Raw genomic sequence first — 15,246 nt, 5'->3', positions numbered from 1 at the left:
ACCCCCAGTAAAACAACAGCCCACAAGGCCATGCTGATGAATGAATGGCAACGGAGGGGAAGTCTTTCTTTCAGCACAAAGTCAATCCATGATCATCAGAGTGAGGGAATGAGAAGCCACCATGTGGCAACCATCACAATAATCCCAATCACAACAGTGTCACCAAGAGACACTAAAACTACTGAGTAAAAGTTTAGAAACGGCCGGGCGCGGTGGCTCACTCCTGTAATCCCAGCACTTTGGGAGGCTGAGGTGGTGGATCACAAGGTCAGGACATCGAGACCATTCTGGCCAACACAGTGAAACCTCATCTCTACTACAAAAAAATTAGCCAGGTGTGATGGTGCGCACCTGTAGTCCCAGCTACTCAGGAAGCTGAGCCAGGAGAATCACTTGAACCCAGGAGGCGGAGGCTGCAGTGAGCGGAGATCGCGCCATTGCACTCCAGCCTGGGCGACAGAGCGAGACTCCGTCTCAAAAAAAAAAGCTTAGAAACAAGAGGCTATGTAGTCTCAAGATAGATCCAGCCCTATGAGACACGTGTCAATCACAGAGGGAGACTATGCACACACGATGGGTAGAACAAACACGTCCTGCGAGGAGACGGCAGGGCGGGGAGGGGGCGGCAGCTGTCCTCCCAAGACAGGATGACTTCTAGTTCAGTCTGAGACCTCGGTGCAGGGCTGGGCGAGTAAACAAATGCAAAAGAATAAGGACCTCGAAACAGGCCTAGCATATGCTGGCCGGACGCAGTGGCTCACGCCTGTAATCCCAGCACTTTGGGAGGCAGAGGCAGGCAGATCACCTGAGGTCAGGAGTTTGAGACCAGCCTGGCCAACATGGCGAAACCCTGCTAAATAGAAAAATTAGCTGGACGTGGTGGCGGGTGCCAGTAGTCCCAGCTACTCAAGAGGCTGAGCTGAGGCACAAGGATCGCTTGAACCTGGGAGACGGAGGCTTTAGTGAGCTGAGATTGCACCACTGCACCCCAGTCTGGGTGACAGAGTGAAACTCTCTCAAAAAAAAAAAAAAAACAAACAAACAGGTCTGGCGTGTGCAGAATGGAGGCACCACCAATTGTTGAAGCAGCAAGCCTTATTCAGTCTATGATACCAGGCAGCTGTCCACGCCAGGGGAAAAGAAAAACCGGATTCTGATCCCGTATCAGTAGACACACGGCGACAACGAGTAACACGGACGCAGCCCTGACTCTGCTGCTGGAGGGTCCGAGGCCCTCTGCACAGCGGTGAATCCACACAATAGCCCTCTGGGGAAGGTGCTGTTATCACCACGTGAGACACACAAAGGTAAGACAGGGCTTCACAGCAGCCGCGTCAGGATTTGAACCCAGGTGGCCTGTTCTTATGAGAAACTTAAATGTGTAAAACTTTATGCTGGCCGGGCACGGTGGCTCACACCTGTAATCCCAGCACTTTGGGAGGCCGAGGCGGGCGGATCATGAGGTCAGGAGATTGAGACTATCCTGGCTAACACGGTGAAACCCCATCTCTACTAAAAATAAACAAAATTAGCTGGGCGTGGTGGCGGGTGCCTGTAGTCCCAGCTACTCAGGAGGCTGAGGCAGGAGAATGGCATGAACCCGGGAGGCGGAGCTTGCAGTGAGCCGAGATTACGCCACTGCACTCCAGCCTGGGCAACAAAGCAAGACTCCGTCTCAAAAAAAAAAAAAAAAACACCAAACTTTATGGTCAGGAAAATATAAGGGAATGTCCTCCTGACTCTTTTTGGGGTAGGACAATAATTTCTCTAATCAAACCCCAAAAGCATGACCCATTAAAAAAAGGGTCAGGTGGACTAAATTGGCTAAACGAAGAATTCTGTTTCACCAAAGTATACCACAAAGTGGGCCGGGAGCAGTGGCTCACACCTGTAATCCCAGCACTTTGGGAGGCCAAGGTGGGTGGATCACTTGAGGTCAGGAGCTCGAGACCAGCCTGACCAACATGGTGAAACCCTGTTTCTACAAAAATACAAAAATTAACCAGGTGTGGTGGTGTGCACCTGTAATCCCAGCTACTCAGGAGGCTGAAGCAGGAGAATTGCTTGAACCCAGGAGGCGGAGGTTGCAGTGAGCCAAGATCGCGCCACTGCACTCCAGCCTGGGTGACACGGAGAGACCCTGTCTCAAAAAAAAAAAAAAAATGGCCGGGCGCGGTGGCTCAGGCCTGTAATCCCAGCACTTTGGGAGGCCGAGACGGGTGGATCACGAGGTCAGGAGATCAAGGCTAACACGGTGAAACCCCGTCTCTACTAAAAATACAAAATTAGCCAGGTGTGGTGGCGCATGCCTATAACCCCAGCTGCTCGCACAATTGCACTCCAGCCTGGGCAACAAGAGCAAAACTCTGTCTCAAAAAAACAAAACAATACAAAACAAAAAAACAAAAAAATATATATATACATACCTCAAAGTGAACTGAACAGCCACAACCTGGGAAAAGACACTTACAACATGACAAAGGATTAATATGCAGACTGTATAAAGAATTCCTACAAACCAATTAGAAAAACAGGCAAAAAAAAAAAAAAAAAAAAAAAAAAGTCGGCCGGGCATGGTGGCTCATGCCTGTCATCCTGGCACTTTGGGAGGCTGAGGCGGGCAGATCACCTGAGGTCAGAAGTTCAAGACCAGCCTGGCCAACATGATGAAACCCTGTCTCTACTAAAAATACAAAAGTTCGCCAGGTGTGGTGGTGGGGGCCTGTAATCCCAGCTACACAGGAGGCTGAGGCAGGAGAATCGCTTGAACCTGGGGGGCGGAGGCTGCAGTGAGCTGAGACTGTGCCATTGCTCCAGCCTGGGCAACAGAGCAAGACTCCGTCTCAAAAAAAAAAAAAAAAAAAAAAGAAAAAAAACATATTTCACAGATAATTTATTTCTTTTTGGAGAATGAGTTTCGCTCTTGTTGCCCAGGCTGGAGTGCAGTGGCACCATCTCAGCTCACTGCAACCTCCATCTCCCAAGTTCAAGCGATTCACAGAGGACAACTTTTTTTTTTTTTTTTGAGACGGAGTCTCACTCTGTCACCCAGGCTAGAGTGCAGTGGCCGGATCTCAGCTCACTGCAAGCTCCGCCTCCCGGGTTCACGCCATTCTCCTGCCTCAGCCTCCCCAGTAGCTGGGACTGCAGGCGCCCGCCACCTCGCCCGGCTAGTTTTTTGTATTTTTTAGTAGAGACGGGGTTTCACAGGGTTAGCCAGGATGGTCTCAATCTCCTGACCTTGTGATCCACCCGTCTCGGCCTCCCAAAGTGCTGGGATTACAGGCTTGAGCCACCGCGCCCGGCACAGAGGACAACTTCTAAAAGGCCAATAAAAAGAACAAAGGGTACATGTCCCTTCTCTACTGCCCTGTAACAGTCACTCCACGCTTACCAGCTCAAAACAACAAATGCTTTTGATGTCGGCTCCTGTGGTGCAGGAATCTGTGGGAAGCTTAGCCAGGCGCCTCTAGCTTAAGGCCCCTCCTGAAACTGCAATCACACCGTGGACCAGGGCTGTGGCCTCATCCGAAGGCTCAGCTGGGGCTGGGGTCCACCTCTGAGCTCAATGACGTGGATGCTGGCTGGGTTCAGTTCCTTGCTGGCTATAGGTGGAAAGGCCCCAGACCAGTTTCTTGCCAGTTTCTCCACAGGACACCCCACAGCCTGACAGGAGCTTTCATCCAGCAAGCTCATCAGGGAGGGGGAGACAGCAGCCAGGACAGGAGCCCTGGCCTTTCTGAACCTCATCTCAGAAGTGACATCCTTCCCTTCCGCTGTCTGGACAAGGGTCCCCGGGAGGAGCCCGAGGACTAGAAGGAAAAGAAAACCTGGATTTAAAATGGGATAAAGCCACAGGAGCTGCTCGTCCCACCACAGGAATCTGAGCGCCGGATTATGACAAAGCGTCACTTTGCACCCTGTCCAACTGTGCAGACCTCTCCTAGCCAGGCCCCTGCACCAGAGGTTAACAATCCGTGCCCCTGGTCAGGAAGTCCAGGTGGGTTCAAACAGCCAGAAGGGCATTTCAGGCAAAACGTGTCCCAAATCTTCAAACCATGCCCCGGAACTCAGACCTCCCCCTGGGAGTTCCTCCCAAGGAAACCATCTGGCAGAGGCTCAGGCTGCAGGGGGACACTCCCTTCCAACACCCGGAAGCTGGAGACCACACAAGTGCCCAACGCCAAAGGCACCCCGAGGAGGGTGCCCTGTGCCCCCCCCGCCCAGGTAACCCACTGCGCCCTACACATCTTCACCAGGAAACATCTGTTACAGATGTGGACGAAGCGCAGCCTGGACTCCCAGATCCGCTCATTTTCGTTCTGCCCTCCGTTTTCTGATTTGCCTACACTGAAAATGCGTGAGTGGCGTGGAAAACCTTCCTACTCCTGCCTCAGCGACCCTTCCTAAAACACGGGCTCGTGTGGCCTGAAAATGTGACGTGCAGGCTTCCTGAGCAAAGTAGGTTACGCTCCATTAAAAAACAAACAAAGAACTAAAAAGCCACCGAACGGGAGCTCGGCTGTCGGGAGATTTTTGCGCTTTTTTTTTGTGGCCACGCACACCGCGTTCCCGGGTTTCAGGGCGTGGGGGTCGCCGTGGACTCCCGAACGTGAAAACAAAGCCAGCTCGCAAAACGCCACCAGCGTTTTCCGCGCACAGCGCCCGCCGTAGGAAAGGACCCCCCAGGAGCCAATCCGGGCAGGGGAACCCCGGGCGCCCGCGCACTCAGCATCAGTACCGGCACCCGTCACCCAGCACCCATCACCCAGCACCGACCTCGCAGCACCCAGCACCCAGCACTCAGCACCGAGCACCGAGCACAGCACCCAGCACGCAGAACCCACCAACAGCCTGATGCAGTCTCCGCCGCAGGCATAGCGCTGGGCCCCGCCGCCTTCACAACAAAGGGACGCCGGCGGGCGGGGCCTGAGAGGCGCGCGCTGGAGGGGCCGGATGCGAGGCCGCGGAGGGGGCTCGGAGCTCGGCTATGGGGAGTGTCACAGGGCGGGCGGACCCAGGTGGGCTTCACGGGGCGCCCGCGGGGCCGAAAATGACGCGCAGAACCCGGCATCGGGCTCCTCGCTGCCCCGCGGGCGCCGCCCCTCAGTGCCCGGAGCCGGGGAGCGGGGAACCGCGCCGCGGCCCACAACGCCCCCGCCGCTACCCGTTGGTTCCGCCCGGGCCGTTCTACTCCAGGCAGACTGGGGGTAAAACACGGCGCGCTCAGCGCCCCTCCCCGTTGGTTCCGCTCGGGCCGTTCCACTGCAGGCAGATGGGGGGGATGGAAACAGGAGTTTTTAGTGCCCTTCCGCGGCCGCCCGTTGGTCCCGCCGGGGCCGTTCCACTGCAGGCACACGGTGGGGACACGGCGCGCTTACTCCCCGCGGCCGTCTGTTGGTTCCACTGTAGGCGCACGGGGAGGGTTGGGGGGAGACACACGGCGCGCTGAGTGCTCCCTGCGGCCGCGCGGTTGGTTCTGCCCGGGCCGTTCCACTGCAAGCAGAGGGAGGAGGAAGACGGTGAGCTCAGTACACCCCCGCGGCCCGTTGGTTCCTCCCGGGCTGTTCCACTGCAGGCACATGGGAGGGGGAAACAGCGGCCCCCACCCCCGCGGCAGCCCGTTGGTTCCGCCCGGGCTGTTCCACCGCCGGCACTTCAGGGCGGGATCGGCCAGTCTGTGGAGGCCGCTCTCTAAGCCCCAGAGGCCCCAGGTTTGGGTTCAAGGAATAAGAAACCCACTGAATACGCTTAACTTAGAAGACACAAAAGCGCCTCTTGGCGGAAGGAGCTCCGCACAGCCTGACGGAAAGCTGCTGGGGGGCGGGGCCGCCGCGCGGGGTGAGGACTCGCCTCAGGGCGCTGATTGGCTTGTGGCGCGCTCGGGGGCGGGGCCTCCGCATCAGGCTGGCGCCCGCGCTGCTGGGGGCGTCCGGAGCAGACACACCTGCCCGCGGCCCCGAGGACTCTGGCTCTGGAACTTCGTGGAGCGATTTCCTAGCGTTACTTTCTCAAATAATGTTCGGGAATGAAGTTGCAGCTAAAGGGCTCTTTACAGATTACTTTTGGGCCGGGCACGGTGGCTCAGGCCTGTAATCCCAACCCTTTGGGAGGCCGAGGCGGGCGCATCACAAGGTGAAACCTCGTCTCTACTAAAAATACAAAAATTCGCCGGGCGCGGTGGGGGCGCCTGTAGTCCCGGCCCTGGAGGCTGAGGAAGGAGGATCGCCTGAACCCGGAGGTGGAGGCTGCAGTGAGCCGAGATCGCGCCCCTGCACTCCAGCCTGGGCGACAGAGCGAGACTCCCTCTCAAAAGAAAAAAGAAAAGTTTACTTTTGGCCGGGGGAGGTGGCTCACGCCGGTAATCCCGGCATTTTGAGAGGCTGAGGCAGGCGGATCGCCTGAGGTCAGGAGTTCGAGACCAGCCTGGCCAACATGGTAAAACTGCCCCCATCTGTACTAAAAATACAGACAAAAATTACCCGGGCCTCGTGGCGCGCGCCTGTAGCCCCAGCTACTCCGGAGGCTGAGGCAGGAAATCGCTTGAACCCGGAGGCGGAGGTTGCAGTGAGCCGAGATCGATCGCGCCATTGCACTCTAGCCTGGGGGACAGAGCGAGACTCCGTCTCGTAAATAAATAAAGACTACTTTTACGTTTCGTTAAACTTTCACTTCTTCTTCTTTACGTTGTACGAACCTTCGTAAAGCTTCAGATCCTGGCCAGGGCGTCCGCTGATGGCAGCCTCCTTCCCCAGGCTTTCCCGTGGGGCCCGCAACACGGTTGGGCCAGAGACTGGGACTGTTTCCTCCCGCGGGGTCTTTGGTGGGGATGTCCCAGAGGAGTGGGGCAGGAGGAGGGGCGCGGAGCGCCCCCGGGAGCCGGTCAGGGCGCGGTGATGGTGCCTGTGGTCCCAGCTACTCTGGAGGCTGAGGTGGGAGGATGGCTGGAACCTGGGAGGTCGAGGCTGCAGTGAGCTAGGATCACACTCCAGCCTGGGCGACAGAGTGAGAACCTTGTCTTAAAAAAAAAAAAAGAAAGAAAAGACCGGGCGCGGTGTCTCACACCTGTAATCCCAGCACTTTAGGAGGCCGAGGCCAGCGGATCACAAGGTCAGAAGATCTGGACCGTCCTGGCTAACACGGTGAAACCCCGTCTTTACAAAAAATACGAAAAAAAAAAAAAAGCTGGGCATGGTGGCGGCTGCCTGTGATCCCAGCTACTTGGGAGGCTGAGGCAGGAAAATCGCTTGAACTCAGGAGATGGAGGTTGCAGTGAGCCAAGATCGCGCCACTGCACTCCAGCCTGGCCATAGAGTGAGACTCCGTCTCAAAAAAAAAAAAAAAAAAAGGAATAAAGAAAATTATAAAAGACTCAGAAGTGAAATTAACGCAGTGGGGTGCAATCTGCCTGGTGCCTGAGTTCACGATCCACACGGAGTTCATAAATTTGAGAGCCGTTTACAAAGTAGATTTTCCTACTTTGCAGGAAACCCAGAAATGTCTGGTGATTTGCCCACTAGTCTCGGCTGTTGTGGTCAGCAGGGTCACTGTAGTATCCAAATGATTTCAAAAGCAGATTTATAAAAAGTACTCTTTTTTTCTTTTTTTTTTTTTTTGGGACGGAGTTTCGCTCTCATCGCCCGGGCTGGAGTGCAGTGGCGTGATCTTGGCTCGCTGCAACATCTGCCTCCCAGGTTCAAGTGATTCTCCTGCCTTAGCCTCCTGAGTAGCTGGGAATACAGACGTGCGCCATCACGCCCAGCTCATTTTTGTATTTTTAGTAGAGACGGGGTTTCGCCCTGTTGGCCAAGATGTTCTCCATCTCCCGACCTTGTGATCCACCCACCTTGGCCTCCCAAAGTACTGGGATTACAGGCCCGAGCCACCGTGCCCGGCCTTTTTTTTTTTTTTGAGACAATATCTCACTCTCACCCAGGCTGGAGTGCAGTGGTGTGATCTCAGCTCACCGCAAGCTCCGCCTCCTGAGTTCAAGCAATTCTCTGCCTTAGCCTCCTGAGTAGCTGGGATTACACATGCCCACCACCACGCCCTGCTAATTGTTTTGTATTTTTAGTAGAGATGGAGTTTCACCTTGTTAGCCAGGATGGTCTCGATCTCCTGACCTCATGATCCACCTACCTTGGCCTCCCAAAGTGTTGGGATTACAGGCGTGAGCCACCATGCCCCACTTCTCTTTGCTATATTGCCTGGGAGGCGTGTATTAATAATTTTAATTTTAAATTTCTTTTTTTTTTTTTGAGACAGAGTCTCGCTCTGTCACCCAGGCTGGAGTGCAGTGGCGCGATCACGGCTCACTGCAAGCTCCGCCTGCCGGGTTCACACCATTCTCCTGCCTCAGCCTCCCGAGTAGCTGGGACTACAGGCGCCGCCACCTCGCCCAGCTAATTTTTTTTTTTTTTGTATTTTTAGTAGAGATGGAGTTTCACCATGTTAGCCAGGATGGTCTCAATCTCCTGACCTCGTGATCCACCCACCTTGGCTTCCCAAAGTGCTGGGATTATAGGCATGAGCCACCGTGCCTGGCACTTCTTAGCTATTTATATTGTTTCTTGAGTCATCGGTTTCTGCCCTTTGACAATTTTTCTATTAGTGTTTTGTGTTAATTCTATGAGCTTTGTATTGAGAACATCGAGCTGTTGTATTATTGCACATGTTTTCCTGCCTGCATGCCGTTGTCATGTATTTCAGTGAATTTCTATCCACACGATGTGGAGTCAGTTAGGAGTCAGGAAACCTCGCTGTGTGGGAGGCTGATGGGTCCAGGCGCTATTCAAACCTCTAAAGTGCATCCCTGGTTCCCGGGACCTCCCGGGTTGTGCTGCCTGCGACATGGCTGGGTAGAGTCCTCCACACGGTCCTCCCTGGCCTCCCTGCTGACCTCAGGGCAGGGTCTCCCCAGGCTGAGGGGCCCGTGGGCTGTGGGATTCCTTTCCTCTGCCTTCAGGGCCTGGATGATCTTCTAGAAGGCAGGAAGGAAAGAGGTCATGGCTAGCTCTGTTCTGCCCCCTTCTGGGTCCCCCCAGCCCACAGGCTCCTCCATGTCCCCCAGCCAGCCTCAGTCTGGGTCCGGGCTCCCACTCAGCAGGGAGGGTGAGACCTGCCAGCCCAGAGGAGCTGAAGTTTCCCAAGGGGCGTTGAGGACAGCAGGGAGGTGTGGGGTGTGAACAGAGGGCCCAGAGAATGGGGTCTGTGCCAAGGCCCCATGGATGGGAAGGAAGCAGGGAGGGTCCCCACCTGGAGACCCAGCCTGCAGGCCACTCGGCCACCTGTCCAGCGGTGGGGGAGCAGCAGCCGCTCATGCCCCTGCAATTTGTCCTCATCAGCAGGTGGGGAAAGAGGCCGGGGAGTTCTCCAGGCCAAGGTCACTCATGGGCAAGTTCCCGCAGCCTTCAGACCCTCCATACTCAGGGCCACCCATGCTTTCCTGGGCCCTTTGCTGGTTTGGAGGAACCGTCCTGTTTCCCAGAGCGCACTGCGTGTCTCTGAGTGTGTGTGTCTCAGTGGTGCCCACGCCTATTTTTCTGTGTGGTGTGTCTGTGTGTGTGTTTGTCCATCTTTTTGTCTGGCCTCCTGTCCCCTCTGCAGAGCAGCTGGGTGGGGATCCTGGTCCTGGGGCTTATCAGCAGGATATGGGCGTGGGGCAGCCCTGGTGAGGCCGGAGCACAGGCCCCAAGTGCCTCCTGCACAGGGTGGCTGAGCCAGCTCCTCTGTGGCTCCTGGGTCCCCACCACCCCTCACTGGGTACTGCCTGTCCTGGCCACCCACTCCTGCCCACCCTGCTCTCCGCAGGGGCCTCCTTCCTCTTTCCGGTGCGTGTCCTGGTGGTGGAGGCTCCTAAGGAGGTTGTGGCCTCAGTTTACTGCCTGCCTTGGCTCCTTGGTGTTACCAGACCCTGAAGGCAGCCTATGCCCTGGTCAAGATCCTTCTGGGGCGGGATGTGCTGGAAACGGCTGAACCACGCGGTGACGTACCAGCTCCTGCCGTCCCCGACATCCCCAGCACTGCCAACCTTCCCTGGGCTCCTCCGGCCAGCTCCTCTGCCATACCCTCCCCACCCTGCTCTCCCCCAACCGGACTTCTGGCTCCAGGGTCGCAGCCTCCTGGGCTCCCAGCAGAACAGGCCTCACCAGACCCCGCAGAGGCCACAGGAATTGGGCTGGGTCTTTGTGCCTGGCTGCAGCACCTTCTGACCTGACCTGAGGAGACACCATGGCTGTGGGAGGCAGGGTGAAGGTGCCAGGCCCAGCACAGAGGTGCCCAGGGTACAGGCTGGAGCTGGCCCGGCAGAGACCCTGGATGCCGCCGCTTCAGGATCGAAAAGGTTTCCAAGCCCCAGGCCTAAGCCCGGCAGCCCCCGAGGATGTCTTGGGGCCTCTGTGCTCCCGAAAGCTGGGAAGCTTAAGGCTTGATCCACAGCCTCTTCCAGGCCGGGGAGACAGAGGTGCTCCAGGTCAGTAGGGAGGGGCCCACAGCCCAGGCTTTCACATCCCCAAAACGGTGCAGGGTGCTGGTGGTGCAGGTGCCCATGGGGTGGTCATTCTGGTCTCTCCTGGCCTTGCACGCATGTAGCACAGATTGGCTCCGGGCAAAGCCTTGAGCCACATTCATCTGGGCCTTGTTAGGACAACAGGGATGGTGTGGGGTTGCGGTGTTGGGGGGTTGCGGGGAGGACCACATCACTGGAGGGAGGGAGGCCGATGTCGGTGCCCAGGCTGGGCCCAGGGGACAGCAGGTCCTCACCTGGCTTGTGGCTGCCCCTGAGTTAGGCAGCCCGGATGGAGGGGCCCTTCCAGCCCTGCTGGCCCCGGGGATGCAGGGACTCAACTCCCCCTGGTCTCAGTGGCTCTTCCAGGAGAAACACAGCCTGCCCGAGGCAACACCACCCCACGATTTTGAGTCCCTCTGTCTACCCCTCCCCCTGCCAGGGCAGTGCCCCCTTGCCCAGAAGAGCCAGCGGCACTCCCAGCCCCTGGGGCACCACACAGCCCCTTGGGGAGGACGGCCTGCCGGCCCCACACTCGGTGGATGGGCATTTCGGGGCCAGGATTTAATGGGGGTGACCCTGCCCAACCCCTCTATGTTGGTTACAAGGCGTCAGAAGAAAGGTGTTATTAACCCAGCTTCTTTTTTACAAGTCTTGTTTATTGAAAGGATCTGAAAATCGTAATAAGGCTTTCAATGACATTTAATAAATTTTCAAGAAATTAATATGAAACATTAAAATTTACGTCAAAAATCCAAAGTTTTCTAGATCATTTCCGTCTCGTGCTGCTTTAGAGCTCAGTTCACACCTTTTTTCTTCAGATGAGTGGCTGGAATTCTGAACACTGCTGTCTTCCGGCCCTGACGCTGGGTGCTGGTCCCTCTCTCCTCCTAAGCCCACAGCTGGGCCTCCCCTGTGCCCAGGGTCACGGCAGACTTAAAGCCAGGCCCGCTGCCCAGAATCACACTCAGGGTTTTTGGACGCTAAGTCTGCCGATGCTGCGGTGCCCAGACGAGGGTGAGCGGGGGAGACACGTGCCTCAGAGAACGTGCCCAGGTGGAGCCGGATGGCTGCGGGAAGCTCACCGGAGGCGGCGAATGTTTTGTGCCGCCTTTTTCTTATCAGTCTCCAGCAGATGAGGACAACTTCATGTGCAAAACTCAGAGCAGTTACTCAAAATACAGACGCCCGGGCAGCAGTAACCAGGACACCAGGCTCTGACCACGGCCTCCACACACCTGTGCCCGTGGAAGAGGCGCGTGCCGGGGTAGCAGCACCCACATGCACCACAGCTGCCAGTGCTTTGCAGGCTGGAGACTCATGGTAGAGGCAGGAGGAGAATCAGCGTGTTGAGTCCCTCGCCGTGTTCATGTCAAAGATTCTCATTACAGTTGCAAGATAAAAGGGATCACGATCACTAGCCCCGGAAATCCCCATCTCCCGGACCACCAGGATCGCACTGAACAGAATGGTCCCCGAATGGTCCCCGAAGACGGCGTCTTGCAGAACACAAATGTAAACATTTAATGGCAGACGACTCCCTTCCCCTGAAATCTTCACAAAAGTGTGTACAAGAAAAGATGCACATAAGCATTTCAGAAACTTTAAAAGAATCTCTAAAAAGTATATACAGGATTTAAAGCCCCTTCCTGGGAGCGGAAGCTACGTGAGGAATGTGTGGGTCGCCAGCGATGCCAGCCCCCTTCCCACTGAGGGTCCCAGACTCGTGGGGCCTCGAGCGGGGAGGGCTGGACAGCAGGGGACGCATCCAACCCTCCCCAGAAACTGCGCAGAACAAAACCACCGGCAAGACCAGACTTTTCAACAGCGCCTGCGCCGGGGCTTTCCCTGCAGAAGTTTTAAGGAAAGAGGTGCAGGCCAAGGGGAAAAGCATCGCAGCTCAAGGAAGGTTTTTGGCTGAGACATTTATTTTCAACATTGAAGGATAGGTCGAGTCATTCCGACCCCTCTGAATTTCAATCGACTGATTTGTGGAAAAACATCCTGGCATGGAATTATGGCGGCTGGAGGCTGTGCTCCAGGGACCCCCCACGGGGTCAGTGGGACAGGAGCACTCCCAGCCCATTTCTCACTGCTTCTTTAGAAAAGCAAAAAAAGTCAGACTTAAAATGTTAAAAAAAACAGCTGATCTGGACAAAAGGGCAGACCCAGGCTCTGACCCAGCTACAGGAAGGAAGTGGCCGCGCCATTGAGACAGAGGTGGTCACAGACACACACAGATTGGTCTGTCCCCAGAGGGAGCTTGGAGGGCAGAAAAGAAGACAGCGGAAGGATTCCGGCCTGGACAGGGCTCGACCTAGCCCTCCCCTTCCTCCTCCTCCTCCTCCTCCTCCTCGAAGTGGGCTTGCTTCTTCCGGACGTTCCAGTGCAGGCACTGCGCGAGGCTCTCAAACCAGTCGCTCACGGGGTCCCGCACGCAGATGGAGGGGAGCGGGTAGCATGAGGTAGTGATGCTGATGCTGGGGCGGGAGAGCAGCCGCCTGAGCCAGGGCTTCCAGAAAGGCCCGCCCCAGCCAAGAACCCTCCCTCCCTCCCGGGGAATGGCTGGGACTCTTTTCCTGAGGGGCCAGGCAGCCCCTCCCTGAGGCAGGCTTGAGGGGTGCCCCATGGGTGCTGGGACAGAGCCGCCCCAGGTCCTGGAGGGGACGGTGCAGGGAACGGACAAACTCTGCCCCAGGGCCCTCAGAGGTGAGGTCCCAGGAGGTGGGGGAGGGCAGCCCTCATGCAAGGGCGGGCAGCTGTGCCGGGGGCGGGGGGACACCCTCAGGCCTCTGCTGGGGTCACGCTTGCATGTGCCACCGTATGTGACCTGCTGCCGCCGGCACGGGTGCCCTGACTGTGACACTCTAAGACCCAGGGACTCAGGCCCTGTGGTGCTCTAGGGGACAAGCTGTGTCTACAGGCCAACCCCAAGAGGGCAGGCGCTGCCTGGCTCAGGGAGGAGGTTGGCAGGCAGTGCCCAGCCCGGCCTGCAGCCCACACCTGTCTCCGTGGCGGATCTCTTGTCTCTTCCGTCCATCGAAGGACACCCATGCTGTGTTCCTTGCTTCAGGTGACAGCATGATCTGAGGGTCAAGCAGGGAGAGGGGTGGGCCCCCAGCTGTGGGGAGGACACTTCTAGGCACCCACCCCCGAGTGCTCGCCAGAGGCCGAAGGTTGGGCAGCTCTGACCCTGCGTTGTGGACGGTGGAGTGCGCATCTTACAGGCACTGGCCCAGCTCAGCACCGCCAGAGACCAACAATGGCGGGAAGCCCCTCAGACCCGGGCCCCGGGCACCTGGGTGGACAGATCTCGGGCACCAGCAAGGCAGGGCTTGCCTCTGAGGGCACGGACGGCCCGAGGAGGGTGAGGCCATGTCTGAGGCTGGAGCCAGCACGGCAGAGCCGAGCGCTAGGTCCGGGCTTTGTGCTGCACGGGGTCCAATGACTCACAAACCGGAAAAGGAGCGTCGTTGGCTCTGACCTTCAGCTCGACCCCTGCGGGGACCACGATGGGCCGGAAGGACAGCGAGTGGGGGCAGATGGGCGTGATCATGATGGCCGGCACGTTGGGGTGGATCATGGAGGCCCCGGCCGCGGCCGCATACGCCGTGCTGCCCGTCGGGGTGGACACGATCACTCCTGACAGGGACAGGCGCAGGCGTCACTCCCGCCCGAGGGACGCTCAGGGCCCCAGGACAGTGCTGCGGGCCTTACCGTCGCCCTGCACCGTGGTGATGAGGTGTCCGTCCAGGTAGACGTCCACGTTGGACAGGTAGGAGGAGGGGCCTCTGTCAATCACCACCTCATTCAGGACCTGGAGGGGATGACAGCATTGCACGCTCAGGGCGGGTGGGGCCGCACAGCTCACAGACACGGCCGTCCCACCTAGCCAGGCTCTGCGGAAGGCCCTCGCCCCTGGAACCCAAGTCCCCCCACCCCGGGCCCCTCACCGAGGCTGAGGCACCTCCACTCACCTGGTACTGCATGGCCTGCTTCCCGACATCCATGTCCAGGCCCGCAGCCCGTGAGCCATTTTCACCCAGCCCGTTGTGCACCGCTGTCTTCTTCCCCCGGAGCTCCTTCACCACCCTGACCTTCAGCCGGCTCCGGAGAACAACAGCTGCGTTTCCTGAGGTCCGGTGGGAGTCACAGGGCATCAGAGGGCACGGGTCAGAGGGCGTCAGCGGGAGTCAGAGGGCGTCAGCGGGAGTCGGAGGGCGTCAGTGGGAGTCGGAGGGCATCAGAGGATGTCGGAGGGAGTCGGAGGGCGTCAGTGGGAGTCGGAGGGCGTCAGCGGGAGTCGGAGGGCGTCAGCGGGAGTCAGAGGGCGTTGGAGGGAGTCGGAGGGCGTTGGAGGGAGTCGGAGGGCGTCAGCGGGAGTCAGAGGGCGTTTGAGGGAGTCGGAAGGCGTTGGAGGGAGTCAGAGGGCGTTGGAGGGAGTCAGAGGGCGTCAGCGGGAATCAGGGCATCGGAGGGCACGCGTCAGCAAGGCTGGCAGGGTCGGGGCCCAGCCCAGGGAGGCCAGCGGGGTCAGGGTCCCTTTCTGCTCCCAAGTTGACACTTCTGTGCCTTTTGTTTGTTTGTTTGAGACGGAGTCTCACTCCATCACCCAGGCTGGAGTGCAGTGGTGCGATTTCCGCTCACTGCAACCTCTGCCTCCTGGGTTCAAGTGATTCTCCCACCTCAGCCTCCCAAGTAGCTGGAACTACAGGCGCGCATCACCACGCCCGGCTAATTTT

General features: G+C 57.7%; 2 protein-coding genes and 1 long non-coding RNA gene across 12 annotated transcripts in view; 1 reads left to right on the top strand and 2 right to left on the bottom strand.

Annotated features, from left to right (window-relative positions):
• SLC35E2 (solute carrier family 35 member E2) overlaps nt 1-5,206 on the bottom strand; it is a 42,834-nt gene extending 37,628 nt beyond the window's left edge. For 6 of the 10 annotated variants that reach the window (XR_013409707.1, XR_013409708.1, XR_013409706.1 and 3 more), the window contains exon 1: nt 4,848-5,206. The gene's annotated coding sequence lies outside the window, so the exon portion shown is untranslated. Of the gene's footprint in view, nt 1-3,394; nt 3,813-4,349; nt 4,596-4,779 lie in introns of those variants that run through there. The other 4 variants (XR_013409710.1, XM_077979879.1, XR_013409712.1 and 1 more) reach the window with 3 other exon arrangements.
• The window catches only part of LOC144337174 (uncharacterized), a 29,582-nt gene that overhangs the window by 476 nt on the left and 13,860 nt on the right, over nt 1-15,246 (top strand). The window lies entirely within an intron of this gene.
• The window catches only part of NADK (NAD kinase), a 28,562-nt gene continuing 25,730 nt past the window's right edge, over nt 12,415-15,246 (bottom strand). The window contains 5 exon segments of the mRNA XM_077979769.1: nt 12,415-12,984; nt 13,508-13,590; nt 13,989-14,146; nt 14,222-14,321; nt 14,482-14,636. Of these exon segments, the coding sequence (XP_077835895.1) occupies nt 12,822-12,984; nt 13,508-13,590; nt 13,989-14,146; nt 14,222-14,321; nt 14,482-14,636 (659 nt within the window). The 3' untranslated portion in view covers nt 12,415-12,821.

The sequence above is a fragment of the Macaca mulatta genome, chromosome 1 (genome assembly GCF_049350105.2).
Source record: "Macaca mulatta isolate MMU2019108-1 chromosome 1, T2T-MMU8v2.0, whole genome shotgun sequence".
In the NCBI taxonomy this organism is placed as follows: Eukaryota; Metazoa; Chordata; class Mammalia; order Primates; family Cercopithecidae; genus Macaca; species Macaca mulatta.
This window is presented reverse-complemented; position numbering and strand designations above follow the sequence as displayed.